Source organism: Mirounga leonina, unplaced genomic scaffold (assembly GCF_011800145.1).
Source record: "Mirounga leonina isolate KUSES-001 unplaced genomic scaffold, KU_Mleo_1.0 Mir_101283, whole genome shotgun sequence".
NCBI classification, from domain to species: Eukaryota; Metazoa; Chordata; class Mammalia; order Carnivora; family Phocidae; genus Mirounga; species Mirounga leonina.
This window is the reverse complement of record NW_023270096.1, coordinates 2,741,377-2,755,091: the sequence shown is the minus strand read 5'-3', so window position 1 is coordinate 2,755,091 and position 13,715 is coordinate 2,741,377. Positions and strand designations below refer to the sequence as shown.

Sequence of the window (13,715 nt, the reverse complement as noted above, 5' to 3'; positions counted from 1 at the left end):
TAGGGTGGCAACCTATAGGAAGCATAGCCTTCCACCTTGGGCATCTGGTCTCAAGCCAAAGGTTGAGGGCCAAACTGACAGGTTTCAGAATCCTAAGATAATAATAGGATCGTCTCACAGCATTGTTGTAATTTTCCCCAAGAGAAAGCATGCTAAGACAAAGGTGCTTAGAACAGAGTAAATTCCGTGAGCCAATAAATTCTGCCTTTTACTTTTGCTGGCTGCTGGGCCCCACACTGCTCTGCTTCATCCCCTTTATCTTAAGCAGGTAAGCTTCTTTCTGAATAAGCTACCTGATGAACCATACCGAGTTTCCAAGGGGACTGAAATCAATTAGGAGAGAGAATCAGAGTTATAAGAGCCCCAGACATCAAACCTACTACGACAGTAGAGCCTCAAGAGGTCTACAAGTTCCATTAAGGGCCTCTGAGAGGAGGCAAAGTGGGCCTGAGGATGTGGCTCCTTCTTTCAAACTAGAACAGCAGTGCTTTATTCCGTATCTACATTTGGGACTCTTCATCAGATTTTGTTTGAAGAAAAGGTCACATTGCCAAGAGGATGTTTGAAGGCCCCAGATCTTGTCTACCCCTTCCTCTCCTGTTCAAACCAATCCCTGTTTAAAAGATGAGTAGAATGAAGGCCAGAGCTGTTTTGCCCCCAGTCACACAGCTAGATAGTAACAGATCACAAAACAGACTCAGGTATCCTGACTTCTTGGGTGGTACTCTTTCCATTTCATCAGGTTGAATAGCATGTTAATGGGGAGGAGGGTCAGTTGGAGATGAGTGGGGAAGAAGCAGGACAGGACAAGAGGCAGGGAACAAAGCCAGTCCTTGGCAAGCATGGAATGAAAGATTAGTAAGGGGTGCATCCAAATATAAGTGTACACTAATAAGCGTAGGCCAAATTTTCTCAGGCAAGAAGCCTCCTTGGTCCTCTCCCCCGTGCCACCATTCTCCTCCCAGTCCCAATTCTGAGTCATAGAAATAGTCTGCAAAAGGAATATCAAATTTTATCTTTCAAGGTTTATGTTGGACTATTTAGTCTAATGGTTTTTAGTTCATGGAGGAGTAAATGTAATTAATAATAGAATGATATGCAATGCTGCACAGCCTTGCCAAAGCACAGGATCTGGCAGAAACTATTTCCAAGTCTCTCTCTGACTAGTCAGCCAGAAGAAAGGGGGTCACTGTCCAGATGCCATCCTGGGTGAGGGGCACAGAGTCATTACCAAAAATCTGTTCATGTGAAATTGCAGAGCCTGAAAATGCTTTCACATACCAGGCTTTTCCACTGGAAAAAGTAACTACATGAATTTAGAGCATACATGCTTTTACAATTACATTTAAACTGACATTAAAAACAAATGTGAAACAGCCCAAGCCGAACAGGTCAGCATGACCTGGAAAGCAAACGAGAGAGGGAAAAAAAAAAAAAAAGAAAAAGAAAAAGAAAAAGCAAAAAAGGCCCAAAGTTAACAGCATTAATTCTGTCAGTCTGTTGTAAATAAGAAAATACCACTGATATATTAATGGCTTTATTAAGGAAAATTCACTAGCAGAAATATGCAACGTTCAAACAAATAGAAAGCAGTTAAAAAATAAACTACATTAGCCTTTCAATCCACATTAGGGAACCTCTCCTTGGCCTGGAGATTAAAATTCTGTCCCAAGGAGCGGGAAACTCCCCTCCCTCCTAAAGTCCTTCCTTGGCTTTTCTCCAGAATGTTGCTGAGTCAGGGGAAGGAGAAGGGGGGGGCGGAGGGAGATAGGAGGTGGGGAGGGAGAGGGCAAGGGGAGAAGGAGGGATTGAGAGAGAGGAGGGAGGGAGAGAAGAGGGGGGAGGGAGAGGGGAGAGGGATGGATTGAGAGAGAGAGAGACAGAGGGGGTGTGTGTGTGTGTGTGTGTAGGTGGAGACTGGAGAACAAAGAGGGTGGAAAATGCAGGCCCCAGGCAAGGCAGAAAGAGTGCTCTCTCATATCTGTCTGTCCCTAGTCTCACAGACTCCACATCCACCAGAAGGAAACTGCTTTCAATATGGAGCTTCTGGGGCAGAGACAGAGAATAGCAAGATATTATGAACTCTAAGTGCCTCTCCTCTTAGAATAATGCAAAGTTTGAGGCTAGCTTGAGAAAAGAACAAGACCTCACACGTGACGGAGAGGCAAGTGGATGATGTGAATGAGTACTGGAGTATTGTGGGGGCACTAAGGCTAGAAGTAAGGGGTAGAGTTGGATCCACTTTCCTCCTTCATCAACAGGAAATAAGAAGTCGGCACTGGTTTTTAGATTTTTGCCTTCCTCCCTCTGTATGAAAGGGTTAAAAGTATGTGTTTCTGAAAACAGAATCACCTTGACTTTGGGAATAAGGAGAAAATAACTGACTCTAGTCCCCTGATCTGTTTGGAGAGAGGGGCCAGCTGGCTTCTTAGGGCTCCTCCAGGAGAAGCAGAAATTTGGTCCTTGTTTACTAAACTTAGGTGCCTTCAGCTCAGTGATGGGGCCTGAGGTTAAAAATCTTAAGTCCTTGGCAGTGGTCCAGCAGAATTGAGGTAAGGGGAAATTCACGAGCTGAATAATGACCAAGTAGAAATGGCCACAGGAGCCTCAGATAGGCACGGTGGCTTCTTGTTCTAGGTAGCACCTCGAGTCCCCGGCAGCAAAACTTCTTCCTGGCAGCATGCTGTGGAAAGCGAACAACCAAGCCAGAGCTTCACTGCATCCATCCACCTGAGTGCTATCACATATGATCAAGAATAATCAAAAAGCACTCTGCTAATGCCAAGTCATATTACAGAAATCAACAATCGTGATATTACTACATGAATGATAATTGATGCTACTTCTAGAGCTAGTCCTCACAACAGCCCTGTGAGGTAGGGAAACGATCAGTCCCGTTTTGGGGAGTCATTAACCAAAAGAGTAACCCCAGTCCCAATGCTGGATGGAGTCTGTATTGAGGAGCAAGGGCTTGAGGCCCTAAACTTCAGATTCCAGGTGTTTCCAAGTTATCAGTTAGAACCCTCTAGAACCCTCATTCTGAATGAAGCAGGTCAGCCTTTCTTCAGCGTCTGGTTGTTCTGAGATGCTTGCAACTGCCAACGCGGAATTTTTCTAATATGAAAATAGGGATGTTGAACGTATCAACTTAAAGATGGGCTTGCACCTAGCAGTTCCCATAATCAGATGCCTGAGACAGGTCCTCGGATTTAAGAAGCAGCATGCAAAATTTGGGGAAACGGGGTGGCTGCCCTTTTGGACTGGGGTTCTTTTCTCTTTTCCTACCTACCTGTTAAGTCAGGCAAAGTGGAAAAAATGGGAATTCTTTACTTAGATTTGTTTTCTCCCCCCTTTCTTTTCTGCCTCATTGACAAATATACTAAGGAGCTTATATATATGCTTGTGTGTGCCTCTTTGTACACCGTGGGCAATAATTAGTGGGAGTGGAGGATCTGGAGGAAAAGAAGGAGGCAGAATTTAACAGTCTCATTACAGTTACTCAGGGACCAAAAAAGCCTCCCTATTTGGTCTTCTGAATTTCTTGCAGCAGCCAAACTCCCATAATATTAAAAGCATTATTATTCAGCCTGGAGATGGGAATGCTTCAAAATTAATGTCTCTGTGCCTAACAGCTCACTAATCAAAGCTTCTATGCCTCATTTTCCACCCTGGGGAGAGTCCTCAGTCTCTTCCAGTTTCACTGTGGCCAACATGACACACCACCCTGTGCAGGCCGGGGCTGGTGACCTTTTTATCTTGGTCAAGATCCAGATTTTCTTCTTAATTCTAAATGCGAGTCCAAGTTTTCTGCAGGTGATTTCTTCAGGATTTGTGCTTACATTTTTAAATTGCTGACTGCTAGAAGGCTGAAATGTCCCTCAACAATCAGTTTTCACTTCAGCCACAGAACCATTGGTTCTGTGTATTAAGGAGTTCGGAGTATTAAGCAGGGGAAAGAAACCCATTTCTGTGCCTGGCTTAAGAGATCTAAAAAGTGTAGCCAGGATTTACTAGACTGAGGAAAGTAGAACTTGATTTTAGAAAAGGTGACCCAGGGTAGTGATGCTATTCTGTTTACTTCCTAGATACCTGTTGTCATGGAAATATTATCAATAAAAGACAATCTGGAGGCTCTACTGATTTCTGGGTGGCCATGTACTTTTCCCCTTAGTTCTACTTCATACAAACATGATCCCAAAGGATGGGCAAAATTCTCTAAAAAAGCATCTTGCTCAGGTAAAATGTCTATGTATTAGTTCAGTTCAATAAGAAAATATTTTAAATGCTTTTGTAATCTTAAGGACTACATCCTACAATTTGTAAAAGCAGGTGGCTATCTTTTTAAATCAAAAGTTAAATGTTTTCAAACAAACAGCTTTGTTATTTCAAATAATTTGTTTCTGAATTGTTATATTTAGAAAATACTTGCCTTTGTATATATGACCTATTGTGTTCTGTGTACTCTTAGCTTTCTGCCTACTGCCTTCGAAAAATATTGCCTATGACATCATTTTACTCTCTCAAGAGCAACTGAGGGATTTTAGAGCACTTACAGCAAAAGTAAACAACAATAAAATCTTTCTGCTCCTATTACACTTTAAAAACTCAAGGATTTTAAGTGGAAATGTTATAAGTAAGATACTCCTTCAAGTACCAGATATGGGGTATCATCAATTTTGATGACTTGAAAAAATTATTTACTTCTAGCCGTAGTTCTCTAAAAGCAAAGACTCAAAGACAGACTACAACATGTATGTGCTGTCCCAGATAATTTGGTTTGAGGGAATTATGAGACACAGTCTCTGGTTTCTCCACATACAAGTTTGCTTGAGAACTGTAATTAGAGAGAAGTATACCTTTTTCCCTCCAATGTGTCACCAAATATGTATGCAATCAACTGGAGTACGGCGATCTAGGCCATGGAGAACAGATTTCAAGAGTTGATTCAAAGGTGATACAGAGGCCAGTTCCATGCCATGGAACCAGTTTTCTCAGAACCCATGCCAGGAAACACTAGCCTAGACCAAGGCAAGGAGTCTGTATATGGGAAGAACTTATGTACGTGGTCAGTACTTGCACATATCAACCCAAATGGAGGAACCAAGTCTGCAATCCTAGGTGTGAAGCAAAATTTGGTGCTAGACCTTTTTTTTTCTTCTCTCTCTCTCTCCCTGGCCTACTATGTATTTTTCTAAAGTTTAGGTCCTCACCTATACCACACTCATGCTGCCAGTAATTGTCTTAAAAAACCAAATGTAGAAACAGACAAAATGATATGTGAATGTCTATCCCATGTCACAGATCTTCAGCTGCCTGCAATCCAAACCATTTAGCATAATAACTAAGTCCATTTTCAGTGTGGTTTTACCTTACCTCCCCCATTTCCCCAGATCTGGGCATATTAAACGACTTGCTATTCCTCAAACCCTCAGTGCATTTTTTCTTATGTCTCTGAGCCTTTATTCAAACTGTGCCCTTTGCCTTGAATGCCCCGTCCCTTCTATCTCATTCAACTTCTTCCCAGTCATTTCCTCTTCATCCTTTAAGGTTAAGATGTATTCATTATCACTGTCTGTCGCCTATTTAACTCTTTGGGGTCAGGGATTTTATCTTAATCATCTCTGCTCCCCCAACACGCTTACCATAGGGTCTGGCACATCGTTTGCACTCAATAAATAAATATTTGCCAAATGGATAAATAGATGAGTGAACGGGTGGAAAAACAAAAGGACTAGCTAGTTGGCTGGCTGAAAGGATGAACAGATAAATAGATGGATGGATAAATGCTGTGACATTTGCCTCCTGAAGAACCATGCTGTGAATAGTGTTTCATTGTTGGAATCACTCTCTTGCATCTGGACATGTGTGGACATGTGATCCAGAAGTACCAATGCAGGGCTGCTCTCGAGCACGGAGAATGATGAAAGAGCTGGCTTCAAGACGGTCTTCAACACTGGACACCACAAGGGTGTCATCAGATCATGGCCATGGGCTCCCTGAGCCATCCTCCCAACTAGAGAATCCTGGAGGCTATTAAAACCTGCAGGTCTGTTAACAGTTTTGAGTCTCAGATGTAAAGTTCAGTCTTCTAGTAGGAAACAGACTTCTCAAATGTGCTAAAGTAACCTCTGAAGAAAACGCTGAACACTTGAGATTCTCACATGTTCCAGGTTTCCTCTTCTGGGGTTTGGCTGCTACATGAAATTCCTGAAAGGCCTACCATCTTCCAGGGTCCAGGAGAGGAAGGAATAAAAGCAGGGGCTAATGCCATTTATTAAAAGCAGAGAACTCAAGAGTTGCAAAATGAAAAAAAAAAATGTTTGGGGAGGAGTAGGAGGGAAAGTAAGAAGGAGGAAAGGGTTAGGAGAGAAGATGGCAGGTCAGGGCAATTCTTTCTTTCTCATTACATCTTGGAAACTGGAAGTATATCCTTGGGAAGTACTGAGAAAAGTGAGAGAGGGCTGTGCACTTATTCTAATTATGGGCTGTGAAAAAGCCACAGTTAATTCACTAGAGGGAAGGTCTTTTTCTGGACAGTTATATTTCTAAGTATTTCCTTTACATTAAAAGTAGGCAAGAGGTTTAGATTCTTGAAGCAGGGGCGCCTGGGTGGCTCAGTCGTTAGGCATCTGCCTTCGGCTCGGGTCATGATCCCAGGGTCCTGGGATCGAGCCCCGCATCGGGCTCCCTGCTCTGCGGGAAGCCTGCTTCTCCCTCTCCCACTCCCCCTGCTTGTGTTCCCTCTCTCGCTGTCTCTCTCTCTGTCAAATAAATAAATAAAATCTTAAATAGATTCTTGAAGCAATTAGCAATGTGTAGCTTTTCAAAAGCAGCCAGAAATGAACGAGGTACAAAGAAAGGCCCATCCTTGTTGTGAATGGGAGGTTAATAGCCTGAAGGTAGTCTTTAAAGGACCCACCCAGAGAACCCAACCACCCTTGGAAAACACCAAGAAACACCAAGAGCTGCTAAGAAAAGAAGCAATGAACATGTAGATAAGCCTAGAAGGAGAAAGGAAAAGGCTATGTGTTTTAAATATCTCTGAGTTAAGGAGATCCCATCACCAAAGAGTAGATGGAACACTACAGAGAAAGCCTTGAGGCCTCAACACTAAGCAAGCATCAGCTACAGAGTGCCAGCTTCTTTAAGATCCAAGGTGATAACCCTTCTGCCCTCCACTCCCTCAATAATCTATACATCCAGTCTACTTTGAGAAACGTAATATATCTTACACAGGTGCAACCTGAGGCAGCTAAAATGATCAGGCAAGTCAAAACACTCACCTCTAGACAGCCTATACTTCTGAGAGCAGTGGAGATGTAATCCAAAAAAAAGACTGATAGGCTTTTTCTGTGACCTTAGACCCAGAATCACAAAACGATTGTGCCAGAAAGGTCCTTGGTCAATCTCATTATCCCAGTTTTATGATGGGAAAACTGAGCCTCAGAGGGGAGAAGGGACTTGCTCAAGGCCACATTCCTCATTGCCATTTTAGAATATATTATACCATTTTGAGTTGAGCGATGGGAAGAATAAAACAAAATTGTATGAATTCTCCTTCAGTGTGATCAGAATGTCTATGCTAAACCCAAATCTTATGAAAAGGGAAGTCTATTGCTCAAGTATTTGGAAGGACCACTCTACATTTATGTTTTCTTTCTTTTTCCCATTTTTTGAGTAGAGGTGTAGTGTACACTGAATTTGCAAGTTAACCACACACTTGAGAAGGGTTTGCAGCAGAGAATCAGGGAATGTGAAGGTAAGTTTATGAAGATGGAAAGGTTTGTTTTTCAAACAATGGTGTTTTAATGGGTAAACACTTGGGATGTTACTGACGTGGTACTTGAACATAATATAGGACTCCCTTAACGACGAATCGGCTTCCAAACCGGATTTTGCTGGTACTTTTCGTTTGAGGGGATCAAGCGTGATTTCTGCTGATATTCTCTCTGCCTGTTGGAATTGTTACATATTATAGGGCATGCCAAGTGACTCAGGGTAAAAGCCAACTGGGAAGTGCTCACCATCTAAATTACTAGTGACCTCACTGTCATAGTAAGCCCTCACATTGGTCTAAGCACATTGTCAATTACCAAGGATGTTCACGTTCATCACGGTCACATCACAGAGTGATACCACTAGATTACAGATGAAGAAATTGAGGCTTAGAGGGGCACAGTAAATAACGGAGCTGGGCCTTTAGCTTAGGTCTGCCTGACTCCAAAGGCAAGACCACATACACAATATCAAGAATCCTTGTATCTTGTAGACCTTTCTTCAAGTTTGCCAGCCTGAGCTCCATTGCCTAGTATGGTGCCTTTGTATACAGTTGACACTCAATAACTATCACAGGAAAAGATCTGCAACGAAAGCCATTCACAGCACTTCTTACCTTCTTTTCCTTGTGTTGGGACCAAGCCCATTTCAAATGTGAGCACTCTATCCAATAAATCAATTTGAAAACTTAGTGTACCGCTCTCTCCATGAAATTAATTCACAGATTTATGCCTCACTGATATAGGGAGTAGTGAAATTACTCCTTTTCAAAAGAGGTTCACTATAATCATGTCACGGACTGTTTTATAATGGAAGATGTTGGCTGAAACATGAAACTAATTTTAAGATCTGGACCCAAACTTTAGGAGAACTTTTGTTACCATTAAATTTCACCTGTGTCAAAGCAAGCTTACAATTCATAGCAGCAGATGAAAAACCAAGGGGTTCTCTACCTGGGAGCCTCCATCTCTTACACACCATTCACAGAGGGCTAAAAAATTGAGAGCTGAGTGTATCAGAACTCTCACCATAGGGCTGCAACATTCATATGAAGAAAATTTCCTTTTATCACTCCCTTTGTCACCTTTCCTGGCTTTCCTTCCACACTTCTCCACCCCAGTCCTGCTTCTTCCTCCCCACTGTAGACCACAATTGTAGGATTTCTCTGGAGTATACCAAGCAAATAAGAACAAGGTTGGTCTTTCTCCGGTATTTGAGTCTCATTTAATGCGGCTACCTGGAAAACTCAGAGCATCTGCCTGCGATGTCTGGGAGTACTAGACACTACTTGAGATGGTTCTGTTGCAACTGTCTCAAATTGACCCTGAGTCAATTCATTTGTAGTACTTTGGTCTGTTTAAAGACTATTGTTGCCCTGTAAGCGGAGGGGGGGCGGGGATACAGTTACCAACGTGAAGACCCACACAGAGAAAACAAGTTGGTCTCTATAACCGTGTACATAGGCAGACAAGGTATTGAGCACCTTGCAGAGAGCCAGAGATGGACAAGGGCTCTAAATGAGCCTTGAGAGGGGGAGGGAAAATGGCAGGATTCTAAGAACTTGGGTTTTCCAGGCTGATAATGAATAATCAGGTAGGAGGCTATAGTATCAGGCGTTCGGAAAAGAGCTTGCTTTTCTTCAAGTTCCATTTCCAAATCCAAGTAGACTAATGAGCTTGCTTTTTTTCATGAAAGGTGCTTCTTTCTCGAAGCAGCAGGCAGCGGGGAGTACCCCTTGCCACTGAGCAGTTGTAAACATGAAGAAATGAGGAATTTGGAGGGGAAAAATAGAAGTGTAAGCCAAGCCTTTCTGGAATGGTGACAGCGCTCACAGTAGACACAGACTAGGGGACAGAGAGCCTTATGAGCGGCTGCACTTGAAAAAACTCTATCTTCCTTCGGTCAAGCTACTGTGCTACGAGAAAATGCTTTTGGAAGTTATCAATAGATTTGCAAATAATGGGAAATGATTAAAAGGCCTGCTCAACCCTGGGAGATACGGGATAGGAAACTGGTTCTGCTTGGCAACCTTAGTCACAGGCTCCAAAGAGAAGCGGCTTTTCATTCCAGGTGGCCAGCCCTACAATATAGGGGTAGTTAACTGAGGATATTCCTGGGTGTTCAGGGCCAGCCTGTGCCTGGGTCATTCTGCACCTGTGATTATTCTGGATTCTGCAGTTCTCTCATCCTGCTCATCATGCAACAACATAGGGCCAGTATCGCTGTGTCCCCTGGGGAATCCTTCATAATCACCTCCACGCTCACTGACCCCCGGTGGGTCCTGATCCCTGCTTCACACCTCCTGTTCCTATGCTGAGCGCCAGACTGGGGTGTGACATGGTTAAGGATAAAGAAAGGCACCAGCTGGCTGATGGCCATGTTGTGGATGAAGGAGTCAGTTTGTATCTAGAGTAGAGCTGGCCACCTCAGAAGCACCCAAGAGGAAAATCTGGTTTAAAGAGAGAATGAGAGAATGAGGGAGGGAGAGGAAGAAAAAGAAAAAGGAAGAGAAGTATCATACCTCCCAGAGTCATCCCTGCTTCATAGCATTTCCGGAGGCGACAAGATGGACAATTTTTCCTTCGGAATTTATCGATGGTGCAATCATTTCTGCTGGCACACAGGTACTTCTGTTTCCCTGGGAGAACAAACAGAACAGTAGATGCCCCATTAATGCATTTCCAGAGTCTCTCTCCTTTAGTATTTCTAGGCAGAAAGGGCATAAGGATGTATCTTGCTGGATGAGAGAAGTGGACAGAGAATGGCCCTAAACAATTTGATCACACAGAATCACACAGCCTGGTTTAATTCGATGCTGTATTGTTGGTTTTCATAGGTGTTTTTGTAGGGATGAACAACTGAGGTCCTGCTGATACTTCCTTTATGACAAGGACTACTCACTGGTTTATAAAAATAAAGATGTTCTACCTTTACTAAAAGCTAAGAATGGGACACCTGGGAGGCTCAGTCAGTTAAGTGTCTGCCTTCGGCTCGGGTCATGTTCCCAGAGTCCTGGGATCGAGCCCTGCATCGGGCTCCCTGCTCAGCGGGGAGGGAGCCCGCTTCTCCGTCTGCCTGCCTCTCCCCCTGCTTGTGCTCTCTCCCTCCCTCTCTCCCTCTCTCTGTGACAAAAAAAAAAAATCTTAAAAAAAAAAAAAGCTAAGAACGTCCATGGGAAAGTGATCAATGGCAGAAATTACCACTCCTTTAGCATGACACAGCAGAGACTTGGACTTAGGCAATGCTTCTACATCCTGACCCCTGTAGTCATTCAAAGGATCATACTCAAGCTAATACAGTGCTTTATTTCATAATAATAATACAGGTAAAACTTCTATAAAAGGGAACTCCATGAGATTTCTAATTGTCTTTAAATTGATAGTGATCATATCCCCAATCCTGCAGGTTATAAAAATCAGAGATAAAGCTCACTCTTTGTGAAGTGAATCACAACAGGTGAGAGGAAGTCCTTTGAAGCCAGCAGAAGAAAAACACTTGCTGTCCTGCTCATTGGGAGTTGTCACAGATACACAGAAACATGCTCACACACATGCACAGACCCAGAGAGCCTCAGGATCACAGCTGTTCAAAGAAAGACATGGAGGGCCACTCAACAGCACATATTTTACTCAATATTTTGCCTCCTCACTCCTAACATAGGCCTGGCATACAGTAGGCCCTCAATAAACATTGAATGAATACACAAGTGGAACAGGGAGATCCACAGGCACACAGAGTCACCAGCAGAAATAGACAGAGATACATACCCTGCTGCTCTGAAACATGCAGAACTTCTCATGCTTGGAGCCCTGTGACAGCCTGAGCTCGTGCATCCCCTCACTCCACCCCTTTCTTTATCCAAGTCCCTCTTATTTACTGCTGCGCTTTAGTTTATGGGAGAGACTGGGATTTTAGGGAGGCTTCTTTTGGCAGAGGAGGCATGTTTGTGGTAGGGAAAAGGAAGAAAAATTGAAAAGCAATTGCTATTTGATAGCAGGGAGAAAAACACATAAATTCAGCTATAGCTTGTCTCTTCTCTCCCTGTTCAACCTAAAATGTATAGATCAGGCACAGAAAACACATGTATTATAGTAGGTTTTTTTTATGTAGGAGATTCAGTAGTAGCCAGGTCAGCAAGACCTTTGTTTTTCTTCTTTCCTCCTTCCCTCTCTTCCTCCCTCCCGCCCCTCCCTCCCTTCCTCCTTCCCCACCCCTTTCCTCTCTTATTACCTTCCATTTGTCAAAAGATTCCAAAATGCTGGGCTCGAAGGGACTGTTAAAAACCACCCCAGTACAATCCTTTCATTCCAAGGATGAGTTCTGGGAAGGTGACTTGCCTGAAGAACACTCAATTGGAGGCCCACGAAGGAAGAATCTTACTCTTTAATAGGTACCTACTACGAACCAAGCCTGTGTTGGCAAGTTTACATATGCCATTTAAATGAATAACCTCAGCCGCGTTTTGAGGTAGATACTACCATTACTTTTACTTAACAGATGAGAAAACTAAGGCCTCTAAGCCAGTACTCTTTCTACCATACCACAGGATTTTATTTGTATAAACAGAACACATAATTTACTAACAGCCATTTTTTTTTTTTTTAAATAGGCTCCACGCCCAGCATAGAGCCCGATGTGGGGCTCAAACTCATGACGCTGAGATCAAGAGTTGGACACTTAACCCAACTGAGCCACCCAGGCGCCCCACTACCAGCCTTGTCCTGCTGCAAACTGAGGATTGTTATATGCACGGAAAGGACGGCGTTATGAGTGCCATTCAGTCTTTGAGTATCAACTCCTAGAAGGGAGGCCCTGTATCCAATTCCAGTGGGTTCACGTCCAGTGCCATGGGTGTTCTGGAACAGGGACATCCCCGCAGTTTTTGTGCTGCTGCAACCCTCAGAACGAGTTTTCACGTTAATTAGTAAAATAGGGTCATTATGAATACTTCTTTGAAGAATCTCTTCTTCCACAGGAAAATACTAGCTCCTGAACCCAAGTTTGCAAAGGAATGGTTGCAGAGCCACTGGATTAGGGCTCCCAGAGGAGTTCTAGATTCCACTGCTAAAAGTAAACCATCCTCTGAATGAGGAAGGTTACAGTGGAAATGAAAACATGTTTTTCAATTTGGACCATCTCTCTAGCTATAGTTCATACTTGGTCCCAGAGTGTCTCTTGGCCTAAAACAACATGGCCTAAAACACAGATAACCTTTACAATTAACCCAGGAATAAGTGCAAAGCCCACTGCAACCAATACCATTGTGCATTTATTTAACTTACTGAGCATTTATTATGGGCAGGATTTTGTACTAGCTGTTGAGGATACAGAGGAAAATCTCTGCTGAAGAAAAATATTTAAGTCCCAGATAACAGAGAGAGCACTAGGCTGGAAGTCACAAGACTTGAATCCTTATTCAGTCTTATTACTAACTCACTATATGACCTTGGACAAGTCCTTTATCCTCTCTGGGCTCCATTGATAATATGTAATGCTTGAACTGGAAAAATCACTAAAATCTTTTCCAGCTCAAAGAATCTTTATTTTATTACTTTATTTTAATTCCAGTGTAGTTAACATACAGTGCTATATTAGTTTCAGCTGTACAATACAATTCAACAATTCCATATCCAGCTCAAAGAGTCTTAAAGGATATCTGGATTTTATCCATAATATATTTGTGGAGTCTCTCATATAAAGGTCACAAGTATTATCAATAAGCAAGACATTACCAAAATAATGGTCTCTTGTCCCTCAACTCTCTCCTTTTAGGATAGCAACTTACTGTAACATTGCCTCTTATATCTGCAGTTATTCAGTCTTTTCTCTTTGTTTTCTAAAGTCCTTCAAAAAACCAAGGCACTTAACAGTATTGGAGAGGCAGTGTTATTGCAAGCCATATGCAACATATGTATAAATAACATGCTTATTCACATATG

The 13,715-nt window shown here is 42.8% G+C and overlaps 1 protein-coding gene across 1 annotated transcript in view; it reads right to left on the bottom strand.

The window, feature by feature from the left end:
• The window catches only part of AR (androgen receptor), a 184,037-nt gene that overhangs the window by 25,583 nt on the left and 144,739 nt on the right, over positions 1-13,715 (bottom strand). The window contains exon 4 of the mRNA XM_035012622.1: positions 10,298-10,414. Within this exon, the coding sequence (XP_034868513.1) occupies positions 10,298-10,414 (117 nt within the window). The remainder of the gene's footprint in view (positions 1-10,297; positions 10,415-13,715) is intronic.